The sequence below is a fragment of the Crinia signifera genome, chromosome 1, assembly GCF_055691185.1.
Source record: "Crinia signifera chromosome 1, ASM5569118v1, whole genome shotgun sequence".
In the NCBI taxonomy this organism is placed as follows: Eukaryota; Metazoa; Chordata; class Amphibia; order Anura; family Myobatrachidae; genus Crinia; species Crinia signifera.
The window spans coordinates 298710495-298724043 of NC_139217.1; the positions used below are offsets into that span (position 1 = coordinate 298710495).

Genomic DNA, 13549 nt, shown 5'->3' on the forward strand with positions numbered 1-13549 from the left:
TTTGATACAGTCAAAAACATCACGGACGGTGTAATGGTTAGCATTACTGCCTCACAGCACTGAGGTCATGGGTTTGCGTGGGTTTACTGCAGGTACTCCGGTTTCCTTCCACAATCCAAAAATATACTGGTAGGTCAATTGGCTTCCAACAAAATTAACCCTAAAATGTCTGTGTGCGCGTGTACATGTGCTAGGGAATATAGATTGTAAGCTCCACTGGGGCAGGGACTGATGTGAATGTTCAACTATACTCTGTAAAGTGCTGCGTAATATGTATGCGCTATATAAGAAACTGTTAATAAATAATAATAAATAAATACAGTGCCACACAAGAGGTTGATAAATAAAATGGAGGACCTGGGATTAGGGGTAAGAATCTGTAGATGGGTAGGGAACTGGCTGTGTAATAGAGAATAGAGAGTAGTTGTGAACAGTGCAGTTTCAAATATGACACCAGTACTAAGTGGAGTGCCACAGGGTTCGGTACTAGGGCTCACTTTATTTAACATATTTATTAACTATATTGGGCTGGGATTACTCAGCAATGTATCCCTCTTTGCTGATGACACAAAACTGAGTAGAGTTATTAAATCAACCGAGGATATCTCCGCGCTTCAGAACGATCTTGACAAACTAGATGAGTGGGCAAAAAAGTGGAAAATGAGGTTCAATGTGGATAAATGCAAAGTTATGCACCTTGGGAGACATAACCAGTGTGCTAGTTATAACTTAAGTGGGGAGGCATTGGGCAATTCAGTACTTGAAAAGGATCTAGGAGTCCAAATAGATAACAAACTGGGGTGTAGTGCTCAGTGTCACGTAGCACCGAAAAAAGGCCAACAGAATTCTAGCATGTATAAAAAGGGGCATGGAAACTAGGGACTCAAAAGTAATTATGCCACTGTACAAATCATTGGTTAGACTACACCTTGAATATGGAGTACAATTCTGGGCCCCACACTATAAAAAGAACATAATAGAAATGGAAAAAAAACAAAGAAGAGCAACAAAGCTAATTAAGGGAATGGAGCATTTAAGCTAGGAGGATAGACTGAGCAAATTGGGACTGTTTACACAAGGGAAGAGACGTTTAAGGGGGGGGAATGCTCATCATGTACAAATATATCAAGGGCCAATATAAGGAACTGTCAAACTCCCTTTTTACTGCAAGGAAGGAGTCTAGGACTCCTGGGCACGAGTTTAGATTAGAAGAAAGAAGTTTTCGTTCCCTTAGAAGGAAACATTTCTTTACGGTCAGAGCAGTCAAACTATGGAACTCTCTTCCTTTTGAGGTGGTGTCGGCAGACACATTAAATACGTTTAAAATAAGGTTGGACAAACATTTATTGGTTAAAAACATCCAAGGGCACAAATAAGAATAATAACCTGTCTTTTAAAATATCAGAATATATTATATAACAAGGGAAAAGCTATTAAAACCTAGGTTGAACTTGATGGACGCAAGTTTCCCTGCTTAGTGTTGCGGCACTGGGGTGTCTTGGTTCAACTCAGCTGCGCAATCTTCTTCTGCTCACTGGCTCCTGCAGTAAAGGGCTGCCTCTTACCAGCGCCGGTGTAAACAGCACTGCAGGGCAGGAACTTCAATTGTGCCTCTGAAGATGGGCACAGCACAGAGGTGCAACCACTGTCCGCACAACATCAGTATATATGTTTTTTTTAAAGGAGTGCAGGGGGGTTGCCAAACCTCTGGGCCCCATAGCAATTACATCCCCTGCACCCTCAGTAGTTATGCCACTGATGTAATAGGAATTGGGGCACTATATTCTTTGTAGTATGAACAGGATTGTGTTACTTTGTGGCATAATTTGAGATTGCGGGGGTTATTGTGTGACCACATTATCTTGTGAGAATTCTGTCCTTTTACAAAGTACGGGAGGTAGGGCACATATGTATAATTTGCAGGGAGTGTTGAAAACCATAGCACTGGCTCTGCCTATTGGAAGGGGAGGGAGGGGCAGGAGAAATTAGTTCCACCACCTTTTCAGGACCAGTTTAAGCCCTGAGCACAGGCATATTGTGATAGCTGGTCCTAAAGAACCCAAATAAATACTGTAGTTACAGTAGATTGATCTGGCTATTCTTTTCAATTCAATGTGGATTCAAAGTCTATGTTTAACGTAATAAAAACGAATTAGGAGAAACTGAGAATGTGATAAAGTAATTCTTGGAAAAACTCTGATACATATCTTGGCATGAATATGACAGGGCTCTTAAACCAATGTAGTGAGTCATGAATGCTTGCTCACCATTTTACATACTACAGCTCTTGCAGAATGCTGACTTAATCAAATACATATGTTTTGTGACACATCCAGAGAAAGTGATCTCTCTTTTTTTTGCTAAGTAAGTCTTATTTTAATAATTATAACAAATCTGAAACAAAAATGATTTTTCAAGCAAATATTGAAAATCTAAAGCTGCGCAGATTGTTACATTGTAAATAATTCCCTGGTACTTGTGTACTAGCACGGCGCCCACGATATTTGGTCGCACAACTTTTAATCGCATCGCATGGCATACACCCAATGCACTGTGATTTAAAATTGTATAAGGCCCCTATACGATGTTTAATTGTATAAGCACCCTAATGGGGGCTTACAATGTTAAATGCACCCCCACGCCACCCCCACTATGAGCGCAACCTTTTCATACCCCCACTATCCAAGATGGCGTGGAGTTGATTCAATATAGTGTGGCGAGCGCAGCAAGCCACCGAGCCCGAAGCGTGGCGAGCGGACGCGTGATACCTGTGAAGTAATGCGCGTCCGCTCGCCACACTTCGGGCCCGGTGGCTCGCTGCGCTCGCCACACTATGTTAACTCAACTCCACGCCGACGTGGATAGTGGGGGTATGAGAAGGTCGGAGGACGCGTACCGCCGCCGCTCGCCACGCTTCGGGTTCACTTTCATAGTGGGGGTGGCGTAGGGGTGCATTTAACATTTTAAGCCCCCATTAGGGTGCTTATACAATTTAGCATCGCATTGCATTGTATGCCATATACAATGGTATACAATTTTAAATTGTATACCATTGGGTGCCAATCGCGTAACATCGCATACCATTGCATGCCTTATGGTCTGCGATGCGATGGGCGCCGTGATAGTACACAAGTACCAATTCCCCTCGTGCAGAGTATGATTACTTGAAAACTACTTGTAGCTGAGCTTCATTTTAATATTTGGTTATATTTGGGAGCACTCTTAGATATGTTATTTTATACAAATTGCTTCTATAGATTTTATTGATATATCATAGCAACGGCCTGTGTTCTGTATGTTGTATATGCAGTGTGTGTAATAATAAAAGTTACAGTGTATCAGACTGTGCCTAATTTTTTTTTTACCAAATATCCTTGATAGAGGATTGCTCATTGGTAAAACATGTGACATATAGAAAAATAAAACATTAAAAATATTTAAATTGAAACTATGTAATGTGAACAAACTTTTCCAGATTAGATCTAAACAAATACTAATGAGGTTATTTATTAATAGACTAGTTACCAGCTCATAATAATGACAGTAATAACATAACAGTATGTCAGCATCGGCGGCTGTGTGTATGCAGAGCAACACTTGAATTGCTCCATCAGTTGCCATCTATTTACCGCCGGCACACAAAATACTAAACCCCCCCCCTCAGAAAGGTTAGAGCAGAGAATGGCAAAGTGTAACAGTACTCAAAGCTGTTTATCTCATATTATCTGCTGATGCGTTTCCTGTGATTGGCCAGGTAAATCAGCATTCTGGTTTCATGAATAGCACCATTTGGTGCAATTTACCTGGATAATTAATGAACTAGTACCCTGTATCTTGGCTCCAGTACCATGTGGCAGACACTTCTGCAAACCTTTCTGCGATCAAGTAACTTCTATAACATACTACTAACAGCAGACTGCAAATAAAGCAGACATATTGCTTTATGAAACAGAGGTGTTTTTTTCCTTTGTAAAGAGAACTGTTCATTTCCATGTTATTTGCTCAGCCGGGGAGGGTCACTTCTGGCTCTCTTAACCCACCACACACAGCTAGCATTGCCTCAGTCCCCAAGGAGACAATTCATTTTATAAGTACTGACACTGTGTTGCTTATTAGCCAGCTCTCATTTATACAGGCAGGCTTATAATGAGCCCATGCACAATACTTTCCTATCCCTCACCACATATCATCTCTTTCAGACTGTGTTTTATAACTCACTGACAGGAGAATGCACTGACCAGGGTATAATGCTACCACTGTTAGTGTTTTCCAACCTTTTGTACTGTAATGGAAATTGTATTTGTCACAATTAATTGATTATATCTGCATGGTATACAAGAGGAATTAAGCCGCTGTGTAAGATTAAAAGGGTTGAAAATGGGGATAATTATGCACTGTAAACATTCTGCAATCTCTCCCAGGTTACAAACATTTAAACTTTACCAGATGGCTCCATAATTACTCCATAGTATTACAGGGCTCAGAAAATGGCCACCCCTGTTCCCCCTATGAAATCACCAGACTGCTTCCTATGGTTGGTACTACTTTCTGGGGATGATTTTGACTAGTGTTCTTCAAAATCTTTAACATTAATGCTTAAGGGGCAGATTTATTAAGCTTGGAGAAGAGATAAACTGGAGATAAAGCGGAGAAAAGGTAAAAGGAGATAAAGCACCAGCCAATCAGCTGTGTTTAAAAAAGACAGTTGTGAGTTGATTGGCTGGTGCTTTATCTCCTTTTACCTTTTCTCCGCTTTATCTCCAGTTTATCTCTTCTCCAAGCTTAATAAATCTGCCCCTTAGACCCTGTGGTAATCATTGTACATGTATGCCTCTCATCCTTCTCAAACAGAGGCTTGTAAGTGTAGATTTCCTCTAAAGTGTCTAAGATAGGATGTGTTTTAGACCTTGATTTTAATTTTTATGTCTGTCAACTCATGCATGGAAAGATCTTCAGTGTTGGAAGTGTGATGGTAATGTGTATTTACCTTTCAGTTTATGTGTATTTTCAGGATTTTATGGGCAGCTGCAGACATTTTTCCCCCCACATTACAGTGATCCTGAAAGAAACATACAACATGGAAATACATGCAGCATGGTGCCTTCTTTTGAAGATGGCTGTGGGAACAAAACAGACTTTGATGCATTTCATAGGGCATTCACTTCTCACTCTGGTATCACAGGTAAAAAACATACAACAAAATGTTTGTATAATACATTCCTTTGGTTCTAGTGGGAATCCAGCCACACAGTTTCCACAAATAGGGTAGGCTTCTATTTTTTCTTGAAAGTAGTAGTGTAAATATTATGGACAGGGAGGGGGGGGGGGGTGTCACACAATATCCGTGAGTCTCCAAAACACTGCCATCTGCTGGCAGAGAGTAATACTACATCTCTTTCTCACACATGCACAAACACAGTAGGTAGCAGACTAGCTTACTAGTGTGTGATAGAAATGTTTGGTACTCCTACTATATATTTACATTATGATATGGTCCTCCAATGTGCATTCTATTAAATATTATCACTTCAGTCAAAGTAGGTAGACTGCAACGATGTGAACATCTGCATGAAGAACATTCGTTGTTTAAAAATGACTGTTCTGTATTTTTCTGTCTGACAATTACACCAATTATGCTGATATTGTGCATGCCAAATTTAATATTGTTTTTGCAAATGCCTGACCTGAACACTGAGTTTTGACACAACTGCCATTGGCTGTGGTAAAGCTAGGAACACTTAACACAGAGTCCTTTTTCATTTGCCTATCTTGTTACATTTTACAATATGTTATTGCAAACATGATATCAGTGAAATGGTTCTGTGAACTGACACCCATAACATCATAGAACACAGTCTGCACTACAAAACAATTTACTAATGGGCACATTAGGAAAGACATTGATGAAAGTGTGCCAAATTTGAAAGGAAAAACAATTCAGTCAGATAAAAGCCTAAAAAATGTAAACCCATTAATTTAAAATAAACATATTTGTTTCACATACATGTAATATACTGTAACAAACAATATGCTTGTCACTAATTTTTGGATGTCTTTTGTTTCAGTTTATGATTTTCCAAATGGATCAGCTGGATTTTTTGGGGACTCTCAACGGAACAACTTAGAGGATACCAGTTTCCTACAGATTAATGCAATTGACCGCTGTCCTAGCCAACTTTCCTCTGTTTACACCGAAGGATGAAGTTGATTGTAACTTGCCTATAGCATGAGTGTTAATCAACTGGGAAAAGAAGACCAGAAATTGTTCACAGAAGGAGTAACTCTTTATAAGAACAATCCTTCTACTCAAAGGGAAAGTGTAAAAGAAGCTAGAGTGCAAATAGCATTTGACATCTCCAAAATGCAATTAAATAAGACATCAGCAATGAACAACAGAAAAGGCAAGATACACCGTACAGACTTTGTGCACCTCTGTCAGCTTTAAGTCCTGATAATGAAGTTAATGAATTTTGCATTTACTGCTGCGATCAAGTTAACTTTTGATGCTAAATTAAACCATCAAAGCAGTACACGTTTCCAGCCGGCAAGCACCTACACGTCAGTGTATCTATGTAGCACATATATAATATATGCAATATGCAGACACATCTATGTACATTTATGCTTCTAGCATAATTAGGTGGTTTATGGTACATGAGGAAAGCTAATTATATTATGATAGATATGTAATGTAGCATAGGATTGGTTTCAGAAGCACTATTGGCCTTATTAATGTTTGTAAGTAAAGCAAAAAAAAAAAAAAAAGAAGTAATTTTGTGTCGGGAACACACTATGTTGCCATGTAAGGTGAGAAAATATATATTTTTTCTGAGTAGGATAAATACTGGCTGCCCACAAATGTTACACAGCTTTCATTTTACACTTCAATTTAGATTTCAGTTTGTAAATACCCACCCAAATCTGTCTATCTCTGCACATGATCTGCCTATCTCTGCACATGATCTGTCTATCGCTGCACATGTTCCATCTGCCCCACCTGCAGTGCAACGTGGTTATGCCCAGTTGCTTGCTTTTTTGCTTTCCTTACAAACAAACATGAATCAGGCCCAATGTCCTGAAATTGAGTAGCAGCACTTATTGTAGGTTCGCTAGGTATGGGCAAAGCGTGAGTATGTCAATGCTGTTGTCTTCTTGAGGAATTATTGTAATTAATATGGGCAGGCTGTAGAACAAATAGATGCCACTAAGCCATATGGCGATCCCCAGTACTATGCCATGCGTTGCAACATGTCACAGAGAGGTAGATTTATCAAAGGCTGGGTCTGACCAATCAGCTTCTTACTTATTTTACATGTTGTATTTGACTAAATACATTTAGGGGCTGACTGGTTGGTACTGCTCTTTCCATTTCACTCTATTTCTATCCAAGCTTTAATACATCTACCACAAAGAGAGAGGTCACAATGCGGTCTCCATGGATATAATGTGTAACTAATACGTACCTCACTGGCTCAAATGTATAACTTTCATTGCATGTAGCCTGAGAGGTGCAATAGATCAGACACATTTTATTACATATACTGAAAAGCTTCTGTTTCGAATACCATCTAATAGTTTTGTGTCATAAAATTTGGCAAATTTGCTATAATTTTAAAAAAATTGGTCAAATATATCTCATAGAGATAGGTGTACCAAAAATTATATTTATCCACTATTCTTTCATAAAGTATTTTTTTATTACTTAGACAACTATAAAAATATATCCCAAAATGCAGAATTACTGACTGCAATAAATTAGTAAGCTTAGAGACAAAGGTATACATTTTAGTTTATGAAGTATTTTCTTCTTTCAAACCATAACGTAGATCCTAGCGTGGAAGGCCAAAAAGTGAGGTAGTCGCTCCTTTTTGGTTGTTTGAGATTACATATACTTTAAGTGAGTTATGAATGCTAATACAACAGTTTTGGATGACTTGGAAAGGTACCTACAGTAGAAAAGAGAATTTGGGCTATATTTAAGCCTTTTTTAAAGTGAAACTTTATTCAGACCACCATAGTATCTCTGCAGCAATACTGGATCCTTCTGTAACAGTAATTTATTTGCTAACTATACACATCATTATACTTCTCCATATGTAATATGATTTAAATATAAGACATATCGGGGGGAAATTTACTAAAGGAAATTTGTAAAAAATAGGTGTATTTGTATCCAGAAATACACTTAATTTTGACATTTACTATCCCGAAAATACGGCTATTCGTATTGATAGCACATCAATACGAATACGAATTGACGTATTTTCGGGATAGTAAATGTAAAAAATAAGTGTATTTCTGGATACAAATGCGCCTATTTTTTTTACAAATTTCCTTTAGTAAATTTCCCCCTTCATATATTACATATCCCATACTAAAGAGACAAAAAGTACAATATTTTATATAGAAATTGTAAACAAATATTAAGTGAGGTGCCCACTGTGAAATAATTGGGCTGGACAGCCAATTCTCAGTTGCTGGCCCAATTATTGTGCAATGTGTACATATTCTAAAACCAGTTGGATCTGCTCAAAAATCTGGACTGCTGTACAACATTTATTGGTATCAGTGAGAGGGTCCATATTTAATAAACCTTAACAAGTGATAAAGGAGAGGGTGATAAAATACCAGACAATCAGCTTCTAATGCTGTGTACACGGGGGGCGATTTCAGCACATTTCGCTGGCAATATGGTCGCTGAGCAATCATATTGCCAGTGATTTCATGTGCTGTGGAAGATAACTCGCTGGGAGCACGCTCCCACGGCCAGCCCTTCATGGTTGCTGGTCGCAGGAGCATGCTCCTCTGATTATGGCTAAAAATCTCTGGTGCACAATGCACTGTGCACCAGCGACCAGCAATTTCTAGTCAAAATGAGGTAGAGACAGAATAAGACAGAATGAGACAGAATAGCATGCAATTTTCAGCCAAAATCGCTGGTCGCTGATGAAAATGGTACACTGAGTCATATATTGCTGAGATATATAGCCAGTACACTGAGTAATATATTGTTGAGCGATTTTAAGCTAAAATCGCTCAGCGACCAAATCACACTGTGTGTACACAGATTTACTTTCATTTTTCAAACCCAGCCTGTATTATGACAGGTATGAGCTGATTGGCTGGTCCATTATCACTCTATATCACTTGTTCAATGTGCAGTATATGTAGTGTGTGCAAGAATCATCTGAGCTCAATGAGCTACTGTATAGGTGCATTTGTCAGTCAGATAGGAACCATAATTGAGTAGTGCGTACACTGGACAATGGATGTTCTTAGGATTGCTTTTCTAATCTGTCAGGTGTGTGCCTACCTGGCTTTAGGTTTTCTGTATCACATATTTTACAACTAAAAATACCCAAAACTAAGAAAAGATTTGGGATGCTAGTCTGAGGCTTTATGTGAGAGACGTGTTTTGTCCTAATATGACTAATGAGATACAGTAGCATCCAGACTACTCTGCCTCCAAATGTATTTCTGCTAATGACAGAGTATGTCACTGGCAAATCATTTGCTGCTATTGGCTCCAGATTACAATATAAAAAATGTACACATTGTTTGTGGCTCAAGAGTAAGGTCCATTGGTTTTGTAATGCCAGAGGTTTCCAGCCATGATATTAAAGAAATTACAGTTTTAAATGCGAATTTCATTTAAGGTGTCAATCATACAGTATGTTCTAACTCCTATATTAATATACATTATTAACAGCTTGGCCCTGATGGTTTTGCACTTTTCTTTATAAATACAAGAATAAAAATTCAATTTACAGCAACAGCCACAAAGTGCCAGCGTTCCGAGTAACCTCTCTCTGGTACCAAACAAACATCACCATCACAGTCTTTAGTGTACATAGGAAAATCTGCACATATTGCACCCGCACATTGCTGATAATTGCATAACCACCATAAAGTCTAATATTTACAAATTAACTGGGATTTCCTCTTGGAAATATTAGTATAGTATTATTTGGGTTTTGCGTGCAGAATGTTAGTGTTATTAGTGCAGTTACTCAGTGGTGGTTGAATACAAAATAATTTAATATGACACTCAAACCAATGTTTCTCATAGATAAATATTTATTTATTGATAATATATAGTATTATGTGATAATGGAAGTTCTATTTTTAAGAAATAACTGAAGTGACGAGAAAGCAAGACTACGGTATGTAAAGCACTCAATAATGGTTTAATATGTGGAGAAATATATTTTATGTCACAGACGTAGTAAGCATCACAGAAAATCTTATTTAAAAAGGTTCCATCTTGTCCATTCTAACAGCAAAATAAATAAAAATTTGTGCAGGAAATGACACCTTTAGTAGACACATTAATAGAATATGGGAGGTTTTAGTTTAAGTTATTATCAGGTAAGAGAAATAAATCATGGCACAATAACTGCTATTTATACTATAACAATACACAGTGGGCCTGGTTTTGAGTCACATGAAATGATGATGCTCACGTCGTCTTTACAACTTTACAATGTGCCAACATTTTGAAAACACTCCTAAGGCGCATGCATGACACCGGGTGCTGCTGCTATCGAGATGGATGGTTCCTGACAGGGTGGTGGCTAGCAGTGCACGCAAACATGGTCCATTCAGTGGACATGTTATGGGAGCATTGCAAAAATGTCAATGACATCCCAGATGCACATCCGCAAGCACCAGAACGCATGGTCAGACAGAGAAACTGCACCTGCCATACGGAAGGTACGACAAATGTTGGCATGACAAATGCACCAGTCTGTATTACTGCATGTACAGATGCTAGAAGTGAGCATCTCAGTCTTTGCACATTCGGCGGCACAGATGTACATGAGTTTGTGGCTGCATTTGCATAATCCAACCACCAACAAATGTTGCTGTGAGCACTTTTGCATATGACTCAGATACAGTCCCAATATAGTGTACTTTGCTATATACAGTGATCAATTAGCTGATAATGGATCACGGAGGGGAATTGCGGGGTGTAACAAATTGTGCTATAGAACATCTGGGGGCAGTGATATGATGAAACAATTTACCACATAGTGAGGCAGATGTATTAAGCCTTAACAAGAAATAAATGCAAGGGTGATAAAGAGATAAACGTCCAGCCAATTAGCTCCTTACTGACTTTTTCCAAACACAGCCTGTAACATGGCAGGATGTGATTGGTTGGACGTTTATCTCTCTTTATCACCCTTTCATTTATCTCTTGTTAAGGCTTAAAACATCTGCCCCATTGTGCCATCAAGACCATTAACTGTTCACTTCAATACTGACCAGGAGGCTGGTCTTATCTCCTGTAACTCCACGAGATTCACCCAAAATTCAGGAGTCTCTCCCTGATATCCCGGGGGAGTATATTTTACCTCCCTGCCCTCTGCATTAGCTGAAGTGAGGTAAGAATTTTTAAAGCAATATTTCTTTATTAGGCTATTAACCTGAAATAATATTATACTAAAGGGGAAGCCTTGTTTATACTCATATGTGGGAAATTTTTTATGTTGCTTCTATTACTGTAGTAAGTGGCCTTTAAATTCAAGGATAGTGAGTGAGATATTGTCCAGTATTTTATTTTCCATGTGAAAACACAGAAGGGATACCCCTGGTCAGATCTCAGTACATGAGGGGGCTCGGCGGCAATAGGGCAGCATTGACCATAGAGACCTCATATACTGTAAGCGCATGTAAGCATCAAGGGATCAGCTTACATTTACTGTAGTCATCCAAGTGTTCCATACACTGCTGCAGAATCTGCCTTATTGCATTACATGAATGTGATTTTCCTAGTGTTATATATAATGTTAACTCATTTATATAACATACCTATAGATGATGGAACTGGGCATAGTTTACACTTGTAGACATATATTCCACCATTTCTACTCCTCACATTCTTTTTTATCGACATAGCTGTTGAATTGAATGAATTGTTACTGTTCAGATATCATAATCAGAGTGATGGTCAAGTGACATCGGGTATCAGACAAGTATGAATCCTTCTAGAGAACATACAGTAAGTAGAGACGTTTCCCACAGCAATCAATCAATCAGCTTCCAGCTATCTTTTATGTAGTACATTTTATAAAATGAAAGTTACAACCTTATTGGCTGCTATGGGCAACCTCCAGTCTACACATGTCTTCTTTAAAAAGTTTTATAGAACGCTCCAATAATTATGGGTTTCTATGCAGTTTAGAGAACAAAAATGCTTGCAGTGCACATTCATTTCAATTACATTACTTAGATTTAAAAGATTTAGGGTAGAGTAATAGAGTACAATGTCCTATCAGCTCCTACTGTAACTAATTTCTCAAAACACATCCTGTAACATGAAAAGAGCTGATTGGTTGGAACTTTGGGTCAGATGCACTACACTTCAAAAGTGATAAAATGGAGAGTGATAAACAGCCAGCCAATCAGCTCCTGCCTGACATTTTTCAAACACAGTCTGTGACATGGCAGGTAGGACCTGATAGGCTGGCTGTTTATCACTCTCCATTTTATCACTTTTGAAGCTTAGTGCATCTGGCCCTTTATCTCTCTCCCAGATTTGCTAAATACCCCCAGAAACAGACTGTGTACTTTACATTGTGAGCATAACATAGAATAACATATACATGTTGTATAATAACTATACTGTATAATAATGTCCATGTTGTAGCACAGACCAACCTCTGTGTGACTCCTCTTCCTGCCAGCACTTAATGACTTCACATAGCCTATGCCCAGATAACAGCATGATGTCTATATTAATATATAGTCACTTCTGTATAATTCTGACACTTAGGACTAATGGGGAAATGTATTCATTATTGGGTTTTAGACCTGATAATTATAATTTATTATACTGATTCTGCTTATTGCCAATAAGAAATAAAAGATCACCAGAATTTTCCAAAATAGGAGATGATTGACAGCTGGCCAGTGTATGTAGGCTGCATCCCCGCGTTTTCTGGGAGTGCCACCAAAAACCACAGGGGGGCTCAGACTTTGGGAAAGAGGGACACTGACGCCATCAGCGGCCCTGACCTCCCTACGGCCATCGCAGCACCGAGTAAGCCTAGACTTACCCAGTGGCTGCACTCATATGATGGTGAGTGATTGTGAATGGATTTCCTCCTGTTCACATGGCTGTGAACGCATTCACAGTCATGCACAGGGGCGGGGAAACACTCTGGCGGGACGGTGTTTACCTGATCGCCGGGCTGTGAAGATTCGCAGCCCAGCGATCAGGTCTGAATCAGGCCCATTGTCTCTGCAGTGTATACCCAGCTTAAGTCTTGCAATATGTCCATATAATACTGTTTTATAGATGTTTTGCTCATACTACATTTTCAAGCTCAAAATCACCGTTAATCATATTTTTGTAGAAACCTGAAGCATGTTAAAATTCTCACGCTACTTGTTATATAAGAATACTGATATGTTCTGCTCGCTGTACAGTAAATTGCTAAAATTGGTCATTGTCTTAGAAGAAGATGAGCCTTTAATGATGAGACCAATGTGTTAGCATTCAGTGTCAATGGCAGACAGATGGTGTGTGGGAGGAGGGAACCAT

The 13549-nt window shown here is 38.8% G+C and overlaps 1 protein-coding gene across 2 annotated transcripts in view; it reads left to right on the forward strand.

The window, feature by feature from the left end:
- GLIS3 (GLIS family zinc finger 3) overlaps positions 1-8169 on the forward strand; it is a 365408-nt gene extending 357239 nt beyond the window's left edge. The window contains exons 10-11 of one of the 2 annotated variants that reach the window (XM_083186012.1): positions 5012-5182; positions 6066-8169. In XM_083186012.1, coding sequence (XP_083042138.1) covers positions 5012-5182; positions 6066-6202 — 308 coding nt within the window. In that variant the 3' untranslated portion in view covers positions 6203-8169. Of the gene's footprint in view, positions 1-5011; positions 5183-6065 lie in introns of those variants that run through there. The other variant, XR_014474469.1, reaches the window with a different exon arrangement.
- Positions 8170-13549: the final 5380 nt, after the last annotated feature.